This window comes from Neopelma chrysocephalum, unplaced genomic scaffold (genome assembly GCF_003984885.1).
Source record: "Neopelma chrysocephalum unplaced genomic scaffold, ASM398488v2 Primary Assembly neopelma1_45, whole genome shotgun sequence".
Taxonomy (NCBI): Eukaryota; Metazoa; Chordata; class Aves; order Passeriformes; family Pipridae; genus Neopelma; species Neopelma chrysocephalum.
Genome location: NW_020897704.1, coordinates 9,844,596 through 9,864,435, shown reverse-complemented (window position 1 = coordinate 9,864,435; position 19,840 = coordinate 9,844,596). Strand labels below are relative to the sequence as shown.

Here is a 19,840-nt window from a genome sequence, read left to right as displayed (position 1 = left end):
TAGCAAGGGTAGGATTTTGAAACAGAGGCATAGCTCACTTCAGTCTTTTTAAAACTCTAGCACTTCTATAGCATTTGCTTAGCCCCAGTTTCCTTCTGTATTTATATAATAAAAGGAATTACAAACTAAAATTTAGGCCAATTCCTACGTTCTTTATCGCTACAAAAAAAAAAAACGCTGAGTAAACCCGGACTTTTGTGAAGTGCTGAATGTGGGAGAAGAGCTGGAGAAACTGTTTTTCAACAATTCTGGCCCTTTAGAGTCACTGCTTAAACCAAAAAGCTGGAGTTATTCTCCAGTTTTTGGTTGCATTAATGAAAAATGTGGGAAACCCCTTATAAGCATAAGAAAAATAGGCATTGCAGGAGGTCCATTGACAAAGGAAAGATTTTCCAGTTGCTTTCAGTGTTAAGCATCTGTGCACTGCCATCCAGTGGGCACTGGGAAATCTGTCTGTTGCCCACTGCTAATGGGCTTGTGCTGCATGGAGGTACTGCCCATTGCATTTTCATAGACTAACAGCATATGCTGAGTTAGAAGGGACCTATCAGGATCATCGAGTCCAGCTCCTGGCCCGGCACAGAAAACCCCAAGAATCACATCATGTGCCTGAAAGCAATCACACCATGTGCCGAGCAATCCTCCTTTTGGATTTCCAAACTCTAAATCAAGAAGCCCTATGCTGTGCACAGGAGTGTATTACAGAGCTCCCTTAAAGACTACAGCCTGATTACTAAATGAGCTGGTTTATTAAAATGTATTTCCTACTTCCATATAAACTCAACTGGCAGGGGGAGGGAAGAGAAAATTACATTATTCAGTGTGACAAAATTCTATATGCTCCTTCAGATGTAATTCCAGAGGACAGTCCCTTGTACCAGGAAACTCAGGAGGTGGTAATCATAGAGACTTCAGCTGCATTTTACCTGATGGTCTGTTCAGACCCTAACTTTTGCATGTTGCATACTTGCTTTCCTGCTCCATGATTTCATTTTTAATGGCTATCACTTTTTCCTCTAGTTGTCTCAGTTGCTCTGCCTTGTCTTGTTTGGTTTGATTCAGTTCCTGAAGCTTCTTCTCCAAATCTGGAAGAGCAGAGACAGGCAATGGTGCTCACATTTTTTGTGTAAGTAAACAGCATTTCTTTTCCCAGAACTTTTAGAGACAATAAGCCCATTTCAAATGGGGAATGTTATATATGCAACTGGAGGGGAAAGACTGGCTTCTGGATAGTAAGAGAAGCATGACAGCCTTAAAGAAATCAATTTCTCAGCATGTGCTTTTGTCCATCAGCTAGGATGGGGCAGGACACAGACCTCTTAAAGGACTTGGTTTAAGTGGAAACACTCAGAGGAACAGTGTGTCCACTAATGTGTGTCAAGCCTAGACAACTCAGGCATAATGGGCTTAATTCCCTTACAGGAATGTTTTCTGCTGATCCCCATGAAGCTACACGAGTATAAGCACAGTGGTAATGAGTATTCTCTACCTGCTTCCAGCACCCTTATCATATGGACATTTGAAGTGACTGAGAGAAGCACTTAATGCTTCTCCTCGAGGTATATGCTCAAAATATTTATTTGGATCCTGTCCTGGAGAATTTGCTGCTGGGATGGAGTTTCAGCTTCAGTTTTGCTGATGTTATGTGGTATTTTCAGATGTCGAGCCTGACAGGATCCTAGACCCTAACGATTCCCAGCGGGAATGCCCAGACCTTTGCTACAAGCAGAATTAGGTTTCCTGTGTGCAGTGACATGAGATGTGCTCTTCCTTTTTGGTAACCCTCTAAACCCACCCAAGGTGAGATATGTGGTGGTGTGTGAGGACTGGTGCTGGTACAGCCAGAGCAGCCACAGTCTCCACTGCCCATGACCCCTCTGCTTCCCAGTCATGGCCCCACAGGTTCAGGGCACGTCAGCTTCAGTCTCCACAAGCCAGTAATTGTGCCTGGTTTGTTCTGCCATTGCTCAGAGATAATGTCTGAAGGGGAACAAGTATGGACTGATGAAAACCAGCTACCCTGCAGCTCTGTAACACAAGCCATCACTTGGGTAATATAAGGAAAGACAGAGCACAGGTCCAAATGCCCAAAGCAAGTGCATAAATCAGGGCCTCCAACTAAGTCTACAGCCAAGTTTTATGCAGATTTTGCACTTGTCCTGTTTTTAAACTGACTGAATAAAATCTCTGCAAGTGCCTGTGTGGACAGTTCTTAAACTGTGCTTATAGCAACCAATTTACGTCAGAAAAAGCCAAATCAACTCAACTACTTTTAAACTGAGTAGCTTCAGGCAGGTATTTTTGCTAGTTAAGTTGTTTTATACCCAATTTCAGGTGAATCTAGTCTGTTAGTGTCTGCGGGCAAGGACTTCAGTCTTGAATTCATAACTGTCACAATGTTTACCACTTGCTATAGAAGTGAGAACACCACCTGTTATTCTTTTAATCTTTTTTTCAGTCTCTTCAGCCAGTTTTTCTGCTTCTTCTTTCAGCTGCTTCACTTTTTCTAGCGTTACTTTTGGAGGTCCTTGGGCTTTTAGCTTTTCTTGAAGAATGGTGTACTTTCTTTTAATGTCAGCAAATTCCTGTAACAAAACGCCATTGCTTAGTTTAGGAGCATTTCAAAATTAATCTGTTGTACAGAAGGAGATTTTTATACGTTTTTTAACATCCTCTTTGAATCAAACTTTAGATTTCTCGTTCTCTTAAATATTAAAACAATAAATCCTTAATGCATATACATCAAAAAATGCTTTGCAAAACCTGATAAAAATCAATTAAACTGCCAGTGGAGTAATCTCAAGGAAAGGGAGAGGCAAGAATATAAAGAAAATATTAAGATATTTAAAGCTTATGCTGTTCTTACTTCTGTTGATAGGGCTTTTCTGTAAATTTCATTTTGACATAAGGCTTAATTAAAATTTAATTATCTGTAGCAACATCGGGATTTTTACATCTTTGGCTGGCTAATCCATTCCCTGCTGATCTTGGTTGCTGTTGAGGCTGCAGTTTAGATTTCACCTTGGTTTCTTATAACTTGGAAGCAGTCATGCTCCAAGCTTGTGCTGTGGGTGCTTGGTTCTTCTTGCAATTTTAGAAAATTTCTATCCGCATTGTCAAAAAACTGAGCTACTGAAAAACACCAGGCCAACCAGAAATTCCAAGTAACTCCCACAGCAGTTTTCTCTGAAGGAGAACAGCGAGGGATGAATGGCCAGGCTGCTTCCATCACTCATGTATTTTAATATCTGGTTTTATGATTTGTTCTGTTGTGTTTATTGGTGCCCATGGTGACTATGAGTCTTATACACAGTGCAACAAAAAATGTCAGAGTAGCCAGAGAAATGTATATGTTTTCTTTCATTCAAGCAACTACAAGTGTATGCCAGAAGCCTTAAAATAAAACATAAATTATTCTTAACCTGTGACATTTTACACTGCATGGCATAAGGAAAATGTTAATAGTTTTGAGGGCAGCAGGGTAACACTTCTGAAGCAAAAATACTATGAAAGATGAAGGGAATTTTTTTTCCCTTAACACATGCCAGAAAGGCTTACATTATCAATATTCTGGACTTGCTTGTGTGCTGCTTCTGCCTTTGCTCTTGCCTTTGTAGCTTGATTCTTGTTCCTCAGCGTTTTTGTCTGCCAGGTGGCAATTTCATCTTCCATCTCAGTTTGTTTGGCTGACAAGTCATTTAGTTCATTGTTTGTCTTGTTCACTCGGTTCTCAGCCTAAAACAGAGCAATTGAAATCTCTGGTTTCTTATGCAACGTCCATCCAGCTTGCAGAGCGTGGTAATGAGGGAGATAGTCAATGGATTAAGAAGAAGAGACCCTTAACCAGTATGGAATTGGTGTCATATCTGTGCCACAATCTGGTTTTATTTATTTAAGTTTACATTAAGGAAACTTCAGGATGAAGTTTCTCTTCTAAAATATATGTAGCAAATAAAATATTTACAGCAAGATACCTGTGAGATTTGTGTTCTGATGCCTTGAATCTTTTCATTTAACTTTATGATGGTGTTTTTGGAGTGTCCTTGGGACTTCACAAGATTTTTTAGCTTATTATTAATTTCATCCACAGGCAGAACACCTTTCGCTGCTTTGCTAAAATGAAAAAATAGAATCTTATGTAGTATTGTGGTGTGGAGAACAAAGCAAGAACATGTTTCAAATGCACCCATGCTGACATGCAAAAATGTTTCCTCAAATTCAACAACAACCATAAAATTGGGGTTTGGAGGTTCGTAAAGCAAAACCTCTGTAAGGGACTTTGCCTGGGAGCACCTGAGCTGCTGTATTCAAGGTGAGGCTGGATGCTGTGGGCTGCCTGGTGGTGCACTGCTAGTAGGGAAGACTCATGGGTGAACATGTTTTTTCTCGTTTGTTCTTTCTCACCCTTATTTAAACCACTCAGTGAACAAGATGTAATGCGCTACCAGGTCCAAGGTGGAAGTAAGTAGCTGCTTTGGCCTCTCTGATTCAGCAGGCACAGGAGCCAAAAGGTGGCAGGAGCTGCTTCCTTGCAGCACGTCGGCTCCTGCAGCCGAGCAGTAATGGCTCCTTCCTGCTGGAGAGGCCCCGTGGAAATGGCAAGGTGAAATCTGCTGTCATCTGAACTTTCCCTCCAGTGTCACTAGGATACTGCCAGGGGTGTAGAACACTCCTACCGTTCTCAGTGCCAGCCCAGCTGGAGCTGGCACTTCATTATGAGAATACCCTTCTTACTCAGCTTCTTGTGCCTCTACCAGCAGTGTCTGAGCATCCTCCATTTTTACGTTTCCCTTATTGTTCAGGTGGTACTCCTCACAGTGGTTCATAATGCTCTTGATTTTGCCAAGCATTCTTGTGAGCTCTTGTGGAGTCAGGGGAAGGTTTATTTGCAGAACGTAATTTGCCACCTTCTCAATGTCTTCTGGAGGTGCACTCTCATCTGCAACAGAAATGGAGCTGAGAGCATCCTGAAGTGTCTCTTTCCTCTCAGTGAAATGTAAATGGTCATTATGGCTGCCTACCCTTTGAGTTATGTGGGAGAATAAAGCTGACAAGCACAGCAGGGGGGGTAAGAGAATTATCTCCAACATTTTGTAATTTAATATTATGCTTCCAGGTACTGCTGTTAGTGTTGTCAGAATTGGCTAAAATGAGGATTTGAACCCACTTTGAACTGAGTTATTAAAATTCTGATGTAGAACCGAGCCCGTGGAAGGTTTTAAATCAGTGCCCAGCACAGCTAGATGTGTCAGAGCCCATTTCTCCCTTGGCCCACAGATCAAAGAGGTGCTGGCAAGACTGGGGTGTGAATGGAGTTTTCCAAGCTGGCCAGTGGGTGTAATCCCTTCCCTGGAGTTGCCACAATATTGAGAAAGTGGCTCCTTCCCTGGTTAATGAGAAAGGCTAAGCTGCAGAGGGAACCTGGGTCAGACTTGGATAGAATGGGAATTTACAATAGAAAAAACTATATTTTGACAATTCCCATTGCAAATGAATGAGCTTGTCCGAGCTCTTTGCTAGGAGGCACAGGCACACACAGAGCAGTCAACGCCTCGTGAATTCTCCTCATCGGTTCTGTTTTCTGCTCACTTCCATTTATAGACAAGACCTTGTGTGATAAACAGTTGAAACATAGTTAATGTTTGTGCTAATGCTCCAGAGCAACTCTGCAACAATTAAATAGAAGATATTTAGTGTGCAAACAGTAGTGCATTCCTGAGAGGTATTTTCTGTAGAAATATATTCTTGCAAAATCACCATTCACATCAATGTAGAGTACAGCAGATTTAATGTAACTTTATGCATCTCAGCTGTTATTGTTCTTAAACTTCAATTAACAAAACAAAGATTTGAAAAAATGTTTTTGTAATTGTTAGTAAATGCTGTATGTCTACAAAGAAACATAAAAGAGCTAAAGGTGGAATTTTCAGTTGCTATCATATAAGACTCTGAGAATATTAAGGAATTAAATGGACTTAAATCTTCCAATTCAATAAAATAATTTAAATGTTCCTGAACAAAAGGAGTTCTCTGTCATCTGCCCTTGCACACATTTGGATGTAGAAGTATGAATGCCAAAGGGCTGCCCACATGCAATCCATAGACATTTATGAGGTCAGAGATTCAAGAGATTTAAAAAATCCTGCCACATTTGAACCTTTTGATGTGCATCTGGTAAAAAACCTTAGGGTCCATTTCTGACAGCATTTTTCGGCAATCATGTGGGTGGGAAATTTTTAGGGTATATATGGTTATTTTGTTATTTTTGTTATGAGAGCTGTGAAGTTCTACCAGAATCCTTTGATTCCTCGAGTTACAGCTTTACAGAGACGATGGAGCGGTATGTGTCCTAATTCCCACGCTCCCTATGGAGAGCCTCTGTTTATGGGCCTGGAGGAAGGGGGTGGAATAACAATTTGAGGATTCGTTGGACATGCCTGGCCATTATATATTGTATGAAATTATCTTAGTAGTCCTTTCCTCAAATAAACCAGGAACAGAGGGAATTCAAATTAAGCAGTGTAATAAAAGATAATCAGAACGTAAGAGATCTGTTGTAAAATGAATACGAAGTACTGTCACCTGGGAGAAGGAAGCACTAGAAAAAAGAGATTGAAAAAGGTCACACAGATCAGGAGGTGGACAAGAAATTTCATGTGTATACAGCTACATAATTTTCTGGCTATCTATTATGCTATACTATATTGCAATATATATATAAAAAATGAGTCAAAAAGAACATTGCATATTTACCTAATAAGAAGTATTTCACTTTTTGGATGAACTCCTTAGTGATCTCTCCATCAACCTGAATTTGATTCCTGGCTGTCTCCAGTTGCCCAGTTAAATGTGAGCCTTTCAGTTTGCTGTCTTCTGCCATTTTTCTAATGCTTTCAATCTGGAAATATTATTAAAAATAGCAATGCCATTTTCTGGAGGTTATCTGTCATTTCTTGGCAAGTTGAGTTCTGACACAAAAGTAATTTTGATCCAAGCCTCAGCTGTAATCACTTGATGTGGCTTTGAAAAGCAGTAGGAGCCCCCATTGGGGAACTCCAGAAGCTGCTACATCTTGGCCTTCATCTGGCCTCAAAAAAAGCCTAAATCAAGCATTTTTTTCTCTCTGCAGCCACTGCTAAACCACAGACCCCTTCTGTTTCCAAAAGAAAGTGCTGACAGTTGTTACAGTACTGCAGCATGTCAGTGATCAGATTCACATCTCAGGAGATGTGATCAGATTCAGATCTGATTATAGAAAGCCTAACGTCATTTGTCATTTCATATTGGACTTGCTGTTGAAAAAAACACTTAAAGAGGATACAAACAAGGAAGGTACAGTTCAAGTTCAGGTCTTTAAAAGTTACATTTTGCCATTAAATTAGTATTCTTGATAATTTAAGTGAAAGCTTTAGATTAATCATCAAATTCCAACAATATTTTGCTTTGCTAGGGGCTTTGCCTTAAGGAAAGGCACGGGTTACTGCCTCTCTGTGGTCTGCAGAGGAAAGAGATTCGGTCATTCTCCATGCAACAAGAAAAATGGTGATGTTTTTACTTCTGAATATTCTCAAAATAGTTCACTCATATTTTCACGGAGCTGCCTGAGGCTTGTGAGCACCAGAGGCAACGTCCCAGCAGTCTGGCACTCCCCACATCAGCAGATGCCTTTTGCTGCTGTCCCTCCGTGTCCTGAGGCCCCAGGCCTGTGTCCTGATTGCTCATTTCTGAACCCACTGGCTGTGATGCCCTGTCGTGTGCATTTTAAAAAGAGGAAATGGATGCCCAGGCACCCTGCAGGGACAGGACAAAGCCACAGCAGAATGTCATTTCTGTTAGAAAATGTGTTTGGCCTATAACTGTAACAGGCATCATGTCTGACTGTTAGTAAGAATGAACTCTTTACTGGTGTTTGGGGATTTGTCTGTTTTATTTCCTTGGCACATGTTGCATTGGCCACACTTTGCTTGAATTATTTTTCACTGCTACTGTGCAATACAGTTGTCTAATTGATGCCTTCCTAAGCAGTACTGGGGACAGAAAAGCTTCATCTTGAAATTATTTACAAAAGTTATTCAATGGCAAACATAAGAGTAATATGAAGTTGTATAAATAGAGCTTAATGCTATGCACAGCAGTAATCCCATTGCAGTAAGCATGTCAGGCTACTGACAAATGGTGCCATTTGAATCTTTCCCAATAAAAATATAGATAATACTAGCCTGAAGCCACCAATTTCCATAGATACAGGGCACCATGACCTGTGAGATCTTGGCAGCTGTGAGGAAGAAGAAGACATAGCTAGAGCCACAGTCTCTTTGGGGGGCTGGCACCTAATAATCCCAGTACTGAACCATGATAGGTCTGTGATATAGGGACAGGGTCCATCATTATGTCACTGCTCTTTGTCCAAAGAGCAGGTGAGTTTTTGTAGGTTTGTGACATCCCAAATCTCATCCTCCATCCATTTCACTGAACAAATGTAGGTTTGATATACAGCACCTGATTCTCAGGTTCTTGTAGCTGAGTAGTCAAGTTATTTAGCAACACAGCAGTCTCCTCAGCTTTCCTGAACGCCTCAGTGGAAAGAGGAAGAGCTCCACTGCAGTTTAGGCCACCACACTGCCTGAGCCCAAGACTGTCCTGGCACAAAGCTCCCCGGCAGGCTGCTGTGACACAGGGCTGGTCTCCTGGCACACCACAGATCTGCAACGAGGAAGATGCTTATGTCAGTACTCCTCTGGGGGCCTGGGATAAATTCCTGAGGGAAGGAAGATATTTGACATCATATGAACATTAACATAGGATGGGATTTTCCCTAAGACACAGTGGTCTGGTCTCTCTAAAGATGGATGTCCCTGTCAGTCACAGGTCCCTTTCCCCTGATTTGAAGGATGCAATGGCAGCCCAAGGCCCTGAGCATCCTTGCAGGACTCATTTGTTAGGCTCCACATGTTGCACTGACCCTTGCTTCACCCTTCTTTGGCAAAATGGGTGAAACCATCCTCTGGCCATATCCAGCCTGTGGGTCAATGGCTTCTTCTAAAGGATCCAGATCATCTCTCACACAACATGCTACCATGTTTAGCCCTCCATATAGTTTGACACAGATGTTAAGATTAAAGGCTTAGATGGATGATCTCTTCCAGATCTGTCAGGACTGGCTGAAGGTACTATCAGGTATGAGTTGCTGCCCTGTGGAACAAGAGAAATCCCCTCCTTTCCTATAGGTGATGCAAAGGATATGTGAGCACTTCCCATCCACTTCAGAGCAAAGTTGCTCTGCTTAGCTTAAGTTATTCACAGAGGAGGTTTGGGTTAATCTTTCTGAAATAACACTGATGTCCTCTTGAGACTAGAAATTGCTTAAACAGTTCCTTGTGCTGGGTCTGCCCTGGGAACAATGGCTTCCAGAAGGTAGCTGAATAACTACAGCTGAGAATTGCAGCTGTTTCAGACGTGACTGCATGGCTGTGCCAGGGAAGTGTCATTTTCCATATTTAAAAATGCATGTAAGCACCCTTTTTAAAATAAAACTTACTACAACATCAAAAAAGAGGTTTTTCTTTAGGTCCCATTGAAAATCCACAGTGCCTACCTTTTTGTTCAAGTTTTGGATGTCAGGGCTTTTGATCATTTTGAGCTGTTGCAGCACATTACTTGCTTTTAAGACCTCATGGTCCAACATAGCGAGCATGTGGCTCCTGGTGTACTCTGAGTGTCTTAGAAAAGGGGTTGTACCCCTGGTCCTCTGTTCTGCCAGCAGTGATACTTCAAAGTGTTTCCTAATGTTGCTGATGGCCTCTGTAACAACAGAAATAGGGTTTAGTATTAGCTGCATTTCGGTTGCATTTAGTTCATGTATTTACTTGAATTCTGGACTATTGGTGAGTGACAGGTGATTCAGTTTGTTGTCACTGGTGTTTCATTTGGGACAGCAGTGAGGGACAAGAACTGTCATTTCCTGAGCCAAGCTTTTTAATCCTTTACTCCTCCAATGCCAAATAGGAATAGTTATCGATGCTCATAAAACCTGCTAAACTATATGAATATATGGTGGATCCTATGTCATTTGTCAGAGTCCAAGGTGTGTGAGAAGCCAATGGAATAGACAGAAGTATGAAGGAGATCCCATTAATGACACAAACTGCTACTGCTCTGCATTCATCAGTAGTTCATGCACTGCTGCCATTGTTGATTTGATAAAAGCTCCTGTCATTTATGCTGTTTTGAAATTTAGACAGGAGAACTGTTTCTGCCAATTGTTAAACTTATGAAGTGATCAGCTCCCTCACTGAGAGTCAGGAAAGCATTTGTCCTTTCTGTTCAGCATAGCACCCAAGAGTTAAATGGTCTGCTAAACTGAGGCAAAAATTTAGAATACAAATGGGAATATATGAGGGGTTTTTTGGCTCTGGAAAATTTCAGGACTGATGTGATAAAAAAAAAAAGTACTTCCACAATAAGCTTGTAGGCCAGGCAAAAAATACTTTCTAGCAAGAGTCTTGTTTGCTTAGTAAAAGCTTTTCCTTAAGTAGACTCAAAAGGGTTGGAGAATATTACATTTTTCGCAGATTAATAGCCTGAGGAAAGGACTCAAGACTTTTGCAAAACACATAATTTAAATCTGCTGGTGCTGTTGAGGCTTCCCAGATCCCCAGAGAATCCAAATTTGTCCCCAAATTCCTAGGCAGAAATATGTGCAGAGTCAGAAGTGATTTGTCAGCAGTGAAAAAGCTGGTAAGCCACTCCATTACTAGTTGAAGTCAACGACAAGACACTGATCAAGTCCTGTATGCTTTGATTCAATCTCTAAAGCCCTTGGTCCTGCTTTGACTGAAGCTGAACAATGTTTAGTTATCTTGTGGAATCAGGCCTATTTGTTTATCTTGTTATTCTTGGAAAAAATATACAGTTTAAAGTTAGCTCCTAATACAAAATACCTGGCAAGAGACTGCTGTAACTCCATATCTAAGCCAGAGACTGTTTTCTGTGCCATAATTCCATTGGAGGAATATTTTACAGTGATTCAGCTCTCCATTACGTGGCCCAAATGCATTTTCCATGTTTGATTTGTGATGGAGCTGTCGAGCTTCCAAGTTCCTTTACGTTAAACCCAGTGTCTTAGCCCAGGCTTGATTTACAGCCTAGGAAGCTGCTCTCACTGCATTACCATACCACAGTGGCTGCAAAGCCAGGGGCCAAGGCTGGAAAGCCATAATTTAACGAGATCTCATGAACTGCAAACATTCTTTTAAGGACACTTGTGTCTTGGTTTTTTCAGTGGTTTTTAATTCATCATTAGATATTGACATTTCCAGGTCAGCTAGCTGAATGTATGCCTGGAAGGAAAACTCTGAGTCCTGATCCTCTGCAAAGAGAGGTAGGTAGGACCCCATTCCATATGTGTGCCTAGGGCACAAGTGCCGTATGTGCCCCAGATGGTATCCATGGCTATACCCTGCTCTACCCCAGCAAAAAAGAGAGAGGAAAAAGCAGACAGAGCCGTATGTAAGATGTTCTGCTGGTCCCAAAAGGAAGGTGGAATGAAGGAGCCAGTCTCTCTCCCAGGTATCAGAGAAACTGGTTATCTTGAGGGGAATGTTATTTTTGTGCTATCAGATGCATGGTAGCAGGACCAATGAATAATTGTGGCCTGATAGGAAATTCAGCTTAAATTCAAGGTCTTCCCCTCCCCACACCCCCATGTGCTTTTTATAGGGCTGTTTATCTGTCTCCAGAGGCCAAAGATGAAGTGGGTTTGGAATGTGACCAGAGAGCACCATGGATGCTTCAGCTGCGCATCCACTGACCTCCCTGGGATTTATTGTTTCTTTGCCTTTCTGCCTTTCTCAGAGTCTACACGAGGATCAGTTGGATTGGGAAGCGGAGCCTGGGAGAGCTGTGCTGACTGCTCGCACAGGGACCTGAGCGGAAGAGCTGTCCCCGGAGGCTCTGCCAAGTACAACAGGGCACGGGAGCGCTAAATCTTAGTTAATCCCTCTTTTACCCTATTCCTTTCCCTCTGCTTTGTATTCTGTTGACTTTTCCTTTTTTTTTTTTTTCCAATCTTGTCTAGACCAATCTTTTTCTTGCCTGAATGAAACACAGAGGAACTGTAAATGGGATTGCGTTGCCTGCAGCTTGTGTCTTCAGTGGTGGGCATCCTGTCTTCTGGGGGTTCATATTGTGGCAGCCATCTCTCTGGAGAATATCCTGCTGACCATCTCCTGCCATTGTGGGTGATCCGGCATCTGTTCGAGATCCCTGACTGATATATCCCCATCTTTCTCCAGAAACCAGTCTGGGACATTGTCATTACAGCTATTAGCTGATGGATACTATACTTAGCTCAAGCACAGACCGTGTAATTCTTTCAAAAATGCCAGGGAATTCAGTTCTGCCTTCACATTTTTTGATGATGGAGAGCTAGTTCTGTACCACATAAAGTTATGTATTTTCCCATGGGAACACTGAGAAGTTGCACTATGACACTCTGCTTTAATTAAACAAACCATTGCTGGACTACATTCTCTAAATATTGCTAAGAGCAAGTGGAGTAAAAAGTGGTGGAAAAATCCTTTGCTGTTCTACTGCATGATCTGTGAGTCTGTACTGTAAGAGTGGGTGACTTTTTTATGCCGATGGCATTACATTGGGATTCGTGAGACTTCTGACTGATGGGACCCTGGCACATGCATCTGAAATTTGGAATGCTAGAAATCACAGCATTTTAAGATAAAAGAGAATTTAGAAAGTCATTATAAAATGTTGTTAGTGTTTACATTTTTGTGCTACCATAGGAAGCTAAAATCTAGCGATCTTTGAAAAGTTGTATAGTTCAATGATGAGAAAAACATTCTGAAATTTTGTGGAAAATGTCCACCTATTTCAATTCATTGCTGGCTTACCTTTGAAGTTCAAGTACTGAAAACTTTGATGCAGGTGTATTTTCTGTTGTAGAACTTCATACACTAAATCAGCTTCTTCTCCAATATCTTCTAAGTTCTTGTTAAGGTCAGGAAACTCATATGGCAAACTGTGGAGGGGATCCATTTGTGCAACCTTTTGTCTGAAAGGAAAATGGCAGTTATGCAGAAGTCAGATTGGATTGTTCTTAAACTAGAACTGAGTTACACAATATTTTAGAGGGCAAGAGATAAATTTCTAAATGAGCAGAAACATTTACTTTAATGGTTTATTTAAAAAACTTTTAGGATGAACTGGAAAATTCCAGCATTTGAGTATCTGTCTGGGGGGGATAGAAATATATTAAGGATTACTTTTTCACAGATCTATTGAAAACAGTGACTTAGTAGTTCAGCATCTGTGTGCTGATCAGAAGTGGGACTTAATGTATAGAGATGGCTGGTGGAGTCTGGGGAAAAACTGTTTCTCAGCCAAGGAATTTTTTCAGGAGCAGCTTAGCCCTTACAGAAGGTAGCCCTGAAACTCCCTGATGCCTGAGAGGGCCTCCAGTGAAAGGACAGGATGTCTCAAAATTCGCTCAATTTCAGAAATGGCATCTTCAAAGGCTTTGAAGCGCATGTCGCAGCTGGGCATTCGTCCTCCTTTATCTTCCAGCTTTGCAGCAAACCTCATCAACCCCTGAACAGTCTGAGCAAGGGCAGCAATTTCAGTGTCCCACTGATCAAAACAAAGGTGACACTGACGGCAAGAGGGAAAGTCTTTCTCAAAGCCCCGGCCGCACTGGTCGCAGAGGCGGCCGGTGACCCCAGCACGGCAGTTACACGCGCCGGTGACCTTGTCACAGAGGGGCTGGCGGGTTCCCTCGGGGTTACACTCACACGCTGCAAGAAACAGACAGCAAGTTACAGCCGGTTGTTCCTTTTCTGTGACATTAATGCATGCAAAAGGTATAATTGTGCATTTCAAGATAATAAAAGCAAACCAGTGTTTGAGTTAGAGCAAAGTGGACTGCACAGCTAATGGCTCTTCTTCAGCTCTAGCTTCCATCATAATCATAGAAGTAACAATATAGGTAAATAATATAAACACTTTTGTCCATCTCATACATCCAAACATATGAAAGATTAGTTTTCTAGGTGTATGTCCCATCTCCCCTGTGAAGATAAAAGGTAAGCATTTATTTTGAGGCAGTTTCTAATCCAGTTGTCCCCAGTTAATAATACTTACAAATGCAATGCATCTGGGGATTGCCAAAGTAGTTTTCCTCACATTCATCACAACGTCTTCCACTGTAGCCTGGCTTACATGGACACTGGCCTGTAAACTGTAAAGACAGTTAGGATTTAATAACTGAGCCATGTGGCTTGATATACATTATTTACTGTGCTTCTTTTTCTCCATGTGACTTATAGCTGTATGAGGACTGCAGCAACACTGCTTGCCCCCAGTCTTTGAACACCATGGTTTATATAGCATTGGCCCACCTTTCCCATCTTCCTGCTTAAGGTTGTGAAAACAAAATGCACTTTGAGAGGTGGCTTTACTTTACTAATCTGAAAGATTTTGTATCTTCCAGTTTACAAATGCTCTTTGAGAACTCAACATCTATTATCTGAGATGATTCTTTTGCTTTGCAAAACAGACTAATTTTTTATTTTTGCTAGATCAAAGTACTCATCTTAAAAATTCAACTTTAAACTACAAGAAAACCTCAAGGGTATATTATGCACATTGCCCTAGAAAAATTATTTTGTAATTCAGCTATTAAATTAAACTGCCGGGAATTAACTGCTCCAATAACTGCAATAGCTCAGAAAAGCAGTAGCAGCTCTTTGAGATCAAGAGCTAAATTTGCTAAAAAATAATAAATCCACTAAATCAACTGGAACAAACAGAGACTATGTTGAAAGGAAAATGTGCACATACACCAGCAAGACCTTGGGATAAGCTCCTGGTGCTCTGAAGTCAATAGCAAAATTGCTGTTGACTCCATGGGACCACAATTTCACCTCTCTATTCTGAAATGCTGTTTTGTTTTTTCTACATTCTAGCCCTAAAAAGTGCACAGGAATTAAATATGAGAAAAGGTGCTCTACCAGTCTGATAGATGAGGCATGATTAATGTAATAGCCCCAGCTGCTACTTTATGAAAATAAACACTTAAAAAATACTCATAAGACTCAAGAGTCCAAGCCTGGATTTCCTTCTTCCGTATATGTATATTTATGAGGCAGTTTTTTCCTATGTGATACCTTTTCACAAAGTGTTTCTAAGATCCACTTGACAAAGAAACAACAAACAAAGAGAAATTTCTTACCAGCAAAGCCACAATATCGGAACAGGGTGTTTGATATAATGACTTACAGTGGGATTGCGTCAACCACAAACTTCCAAAGAATTTTTGTTTTCAGGAAGTATGACAAAAAACTACTCTCGTTTACAAGAGGGACCTCACTGTGCCATGCCAAAACACCACCACCCTCGTTCCTGGAAAGCAGAGTAATTTTCTTGCCTGGTTGCACTGGTTGCTTTGTGAGTTTTTTGGATCACAGCCACAGGTCTGACATCCTTTTCCGCTAGCCAGGTCCCAGTAGCCAGAGACACATTGGTCACATGTGGCACCCACCACATTGGGCAGGCAAGGGCAAGCTCCCGTGGCTGGGTCACACAGGCAGGCTGCGTCCCCCTCCGGGCACATGGCAGGGACAACACCTGCCTGATTGCACATGCACCCTGGAAAAAGAAGGACAATTACTACAGCAGACAGTAATATGGACAGCTGATGGACAGTCAGAGCTGTACATAAAGCTCATGCTGTAGGTTTAATTCTAGTGACCTTGAACACATTTTTAATCTCATACCTATCTTTCTGTAACATCTTATATACTGCTTTGAGAAAACTTACTGCAAATGTTCAGTACTTTTAACAGAGGAACAAAATATGAAGATGCAGTGAATTTTGAATCTTATTAGAATGAAATGTTAAATATGCTGGGTGAGGGGAATCTGATTTACAGTAAGCACTATCCAGTGTGGGAATCCCTAGTAAGCCAAGTAAGATAAGAAGCCTTCCTTGTGAGGAGCCAAAAGTGCTTGGAGCGTATTTTAGAGATTCCCAGAAAAACAGTTTCCTGAAAATGCCTATAATTGCCTGGTGCATAAAAATTAGACCCTTAATCAGGCACTTTGTGAAAATAGTTTTTGAGAAACATTGAGAAGAAGCTTATGCCTTGCTTTTCCTTACACTTGTGCCTTTCTGTTAAAACTGCTGAGTTACTGACAGTGTTCTCATGGAGTCATAAATTGCCTGAAGTCTCATTCTAGCCACTTAATGAAAACAACTCGTAAGGCAGGGAGCTCAGCAAGGGATCATCTGGTTAGCTGAGCATTGCTTAGTTGGCATCAGCCAGCAACATGGATAAACAATTATCTTTGATTCCTTTACTTTTGATTCCTTCCTGAATGAGCTGAATGCACATTTATTTTGCTAACAGGGAGTACTGCTTTCATTTCACAAATAAGTATTTCCTAGGAGTGATATTCAGTATGTGATTTAGTGAGAGTTGGATAACATAAAATTTAATAGATACCACATTAAGTTATTTGTATCAGTCATATATTTATATTTGGTATACAGAGAAATATATTTGGTATTCTTATATTTTGCTATATTCATCTGCTTTAGTTTTGTTGTCCTTCCAAAGGCTAGCTTTTCCCTTCTTTTAAAAAAACCTTTTCTTGTAGGAACACACAGTTGCAGTGCTGTTACTTACTTTGACAGTTTTGATTGAGAGCTGAGCCAAAATAACCTGGTTTGCAGAACTGGCAGTTTGCTCCATGGGTATTATGTAAACACTTGATGCATTCCCCTGTGACCCTGTTACAAGACTCTGGGTCTGTCAAATCAATGTTACTATTGCAGGGACATGGTGCACAGTCAAGCCCAGGGCTGCTTGGGTTTTTATAGAACCCAGTAGCACACTCGTCACACTGATTGCCTGTCAGAGAGGAAGGTAAAAATATTGATGGGAATTCAAGCGAAACATGTAATTTCCAGTAGTACTGTTAAAAGATTCAGACTGTCCAAATGCACATTTACAATGAAAAATATCCACCTGTTTTAAGACTGTTGCCCTTTAATCCTATGATCAGTTTAAAGTACAGCTTCCACATTGAAATCTGATGGAAATGCACTTTCCTCATCCCAGGTTGTTTCTACCAAGGAAGTCCTTTCAGAAGGACTAAATAGGTGCCCCCTCACACAACACCTCCAAACATCTTTTTCCAGCTAAGTCCATTCAATGGCATTAGTCATGGCTGGCCACATTTACAGGATTTTCCTTGGTCCTTCCCTCCCACAGCAGCTTTGGAGGGTGGGGGGTGCCCAGGAGTTCAGACGAGCTCTGGGATGCTCTGCCCTTGCCTGCTGGCATTGGAACTACTTCTGCAAGCCATCCCAGTGCATGTCCTGATTGGGGTGCTACCTCTCTGCATCTCAGAAACCTTTCTGGACAGGCTGGTGTGTCTGGAACCACATCCACCAGCTCATCCTCAACCAAGGACTCTGTTCCTTCATTGTGGTCCTCAGGACCAGAGCCTTTCACAATCTGAAAAGTGAGCCTGCTGCCACAGAGGTGACCAAGAGCCTTGCCGGAAAGGAGCAGGAGGAAGAAAGTCCAGAACTGAGGATTGCGGTGGTTTGTGAGGACAGAAGTCCCCTGGCCAAATACCAACAAGTATCATTTTGGCCCTACAAAAATTACTAAAGCAAAACTGCTCTTGACTTGTAAAGGAATCTTGCCTAAGTAAAGATGACAGCATTGGTTTAGTTTTTGGTAGTGTTTCCCATTAGGGCTTGCTCCCATCATGGAAGATCTTTCTAATGCCCAGGGGGCGGGAAATATCTTCAACTTTCCCTTCAGGAATTCAAGCTATGTCAACAGAATCTTAGGAAGCGAGGCATCAGTGTGCTGCAAAAATATCTGCATTTGAGACAGCTGAGAATAGAAACTTCATTTCTAAAGTGACCATTTGAATGATGAAACAGTCGCTTTTGGGCATAATGTCACAGACTGATTCCTCTATATGGAGAAAGATTTTCTCTGATTAGGAAGTCTTATCAGCTCTTTTAGATGCCCTGTTTTTTCTGATTTGGGTTTCCAATGCTTCTTTTTCAGAGGTAATGAGTAAGTGCATTTCTCCCCCCTCTCCTCACCAGATTAATGTGGAAAGAAGGAGGTTTCCAGAGAGTGCCATCAGATTATTTAATGGCTTCACTGTATTCACTTAAATGAATCCCTTTTTCAAACACTAATTGCACAACTCCCATTCTTCCTAGTCAGGACTTTCCCATATGATTTCAGTAAATTTGAGTGTTAACTCTTCTTAGCTTTTTTTTACTATTACGTCAGTTGTCATTTCTGAACACACGATGGGTGGAGGACGGTCATTTTTCCCTCTTACATTAATTTGAATAAAATCAGAACCAACCCTTATTTTGCTTTGTACCTGCATGTCCCTCGAGACAATTGCAGATTAGTTGTGCAGACTGGGAATCCCGGTAACAGGAATGTGCAAAATACCTATTGCTTGTAGGTACCCCTGGGCACATGCATGGGTGGCAGGGTTCTCCTTCCAGAGGGTTTCCATAATAGCCATCCATGCACCTGTCAAAGCAGTCAACACAAAGCAGTACAAATTGTCAAGTGCTTATTTCAGTCCATGCAGATGAATCAATTTATGTGCATATGTATTTATATGTATATATATTTATAGGTATATATATTTAATTAACATTCCAGGTCATTGTAATGCTATCTCCATTAATTGGTACAGACACATCAAGCTTCAAAGGTGTTCTAAAATGGAAAATCAGAGCTGCATTCCCAAAATCTGGAGCAAAAATAAAAAGACACGTGTTTTCTTTTCAAGGAATATTTATGAAGACTTTCACCTACTCTGGAACAACTTCAGTCTAAATGATTATGATATGATATATCACACATGCTCTGCATAGGCAGCTAAAAGCTGCCAGGTAAAAATTCCGTGTATTCATCTATCACTACATATATTCATCCATTTCCATACAGACACACACACTGAATGGCTAGCATGACAGTAGAAAGTGCTGGCAGAGGCAAAAAAAGCAATGATTCATTAAGAGCACTCAGAGAATATTGCATATTTTAGATGCAATATGTATTGAGCCGTGCTCTGTCTGACATGTTCTGCAAACGTGGGGTAATGGCTGTTTCAAAGTGGTGGTGGCTGTGCTGTTACCCAGACCAGTGGAGGGTTTTCGGGGCTCCCTGGGGGCTCAGCCACCTGCCCACCATCGCTGCATCTGCCTCCATGTCCCAACCCCCTGTGGTTCTGCAGCTGTGGCAACGCAGTGGCTTCTGAAGCATCCGCAGTCTTTGATCTGCTTTACTATGGCAAATGGGAACACAATTCGCCATATGCATACGAGCCAGGCTAAAAGACTTGCCTGTTTGATTATCCTCCCCCCTGGGTCTGAAGCTCCTGCAGAGGCACAGGGCAACAAGTATTTCAGTCTCCCATTTTAAATCTATTTGCCACCTACAAGCACAATAGCCAAAGGCTATATTGTCTAAAAGCACTGCAAGAAAAGCTCAATAGGTTTCACAGGGAAATCCTCTTAAAAGTGAATGGCAAGGTACAATCCATCCAAACTAAACTAAATTAATTTAATTTTGATGTCCATGTTGAACTCTGATACTGCTGACAGCATATAGAATAAAAAAGAGGAGAACTATTCTGAATGGAGCTGGAACATGTGGGAAAAGTAATTTGCTGGTCATATGGAACTAATATGGCCAGCAAACAGGGCATGTTTATTTAAGCTCCTCAGAGATAACTGCAGGTATTAAAATGAATATTCAGGATGAGGTTA

The 19,840-nt window shown here is 41.4% G+C and overlaps 1 protein-coding gene across 1 annotated transcript in view; it reads right to left on the bottom strand.

The window, feature by feature from the left end:
* Nucleotides 1-747: 747 nt before the first annotated feature.
* The window catches only part of LAMB4 (laminin subunit beta 4), a 56,519-nt gene continuing 37,426 nt past the window's right edge, over nt 748-19,840 (bottom strand). Inside the window, exons 23-36 of the mRNA XM_027679594.1 lie at nt 18,436-18,593; nt 16,701-16,925; nt 15,440-15,660; nt 14,155-14,251; nt 13,433-13,808; nt 12,909-13,069; nt 9,596-9,801; nt 8,471-8,703; nt 6,754-6,890; nt 4,735-4,939; nt 3,975-4,113; nt 3,559-3,735; nt 2,432-2,585; nt 748-1,085 (exon numbers count right to left, since the gene is read on the bottom strand). Coding sequence (XP_027535395.1) covers nt 946-1,085; nt 2,432-2,585; nt 3,559-3,735; nt 3,975-4,113; nt 4,735-4,939; nt 6,754-6,890; nt 8,471-8,703; nt 9,596-9,801; nt 12,909-13,069; nt 13,433-13,808; nt 14,155-14,251; nt 15,440-15,660; nt 16,701-16,925; nt 18,436-18,593 — 2,629 coding nt within the window. The 3' untranslated portion in view covers nt 748-945. The remainder of the gene's footprint in view (nt 1,086-2,431; nt 2,586-3,558; nt 3,736-3,974; nt 4,114-4,734; nt 4,940-6,753; nt 6,891-8,470; nt 8,704-9,595; nt 9,802-12,908; nt 13,070-13,432; nt 13,809-14,154; nt 14,252-15,439; nt 15,661-16,700; nt 16,926-18,435; nt 18,594-19,840) is intronic.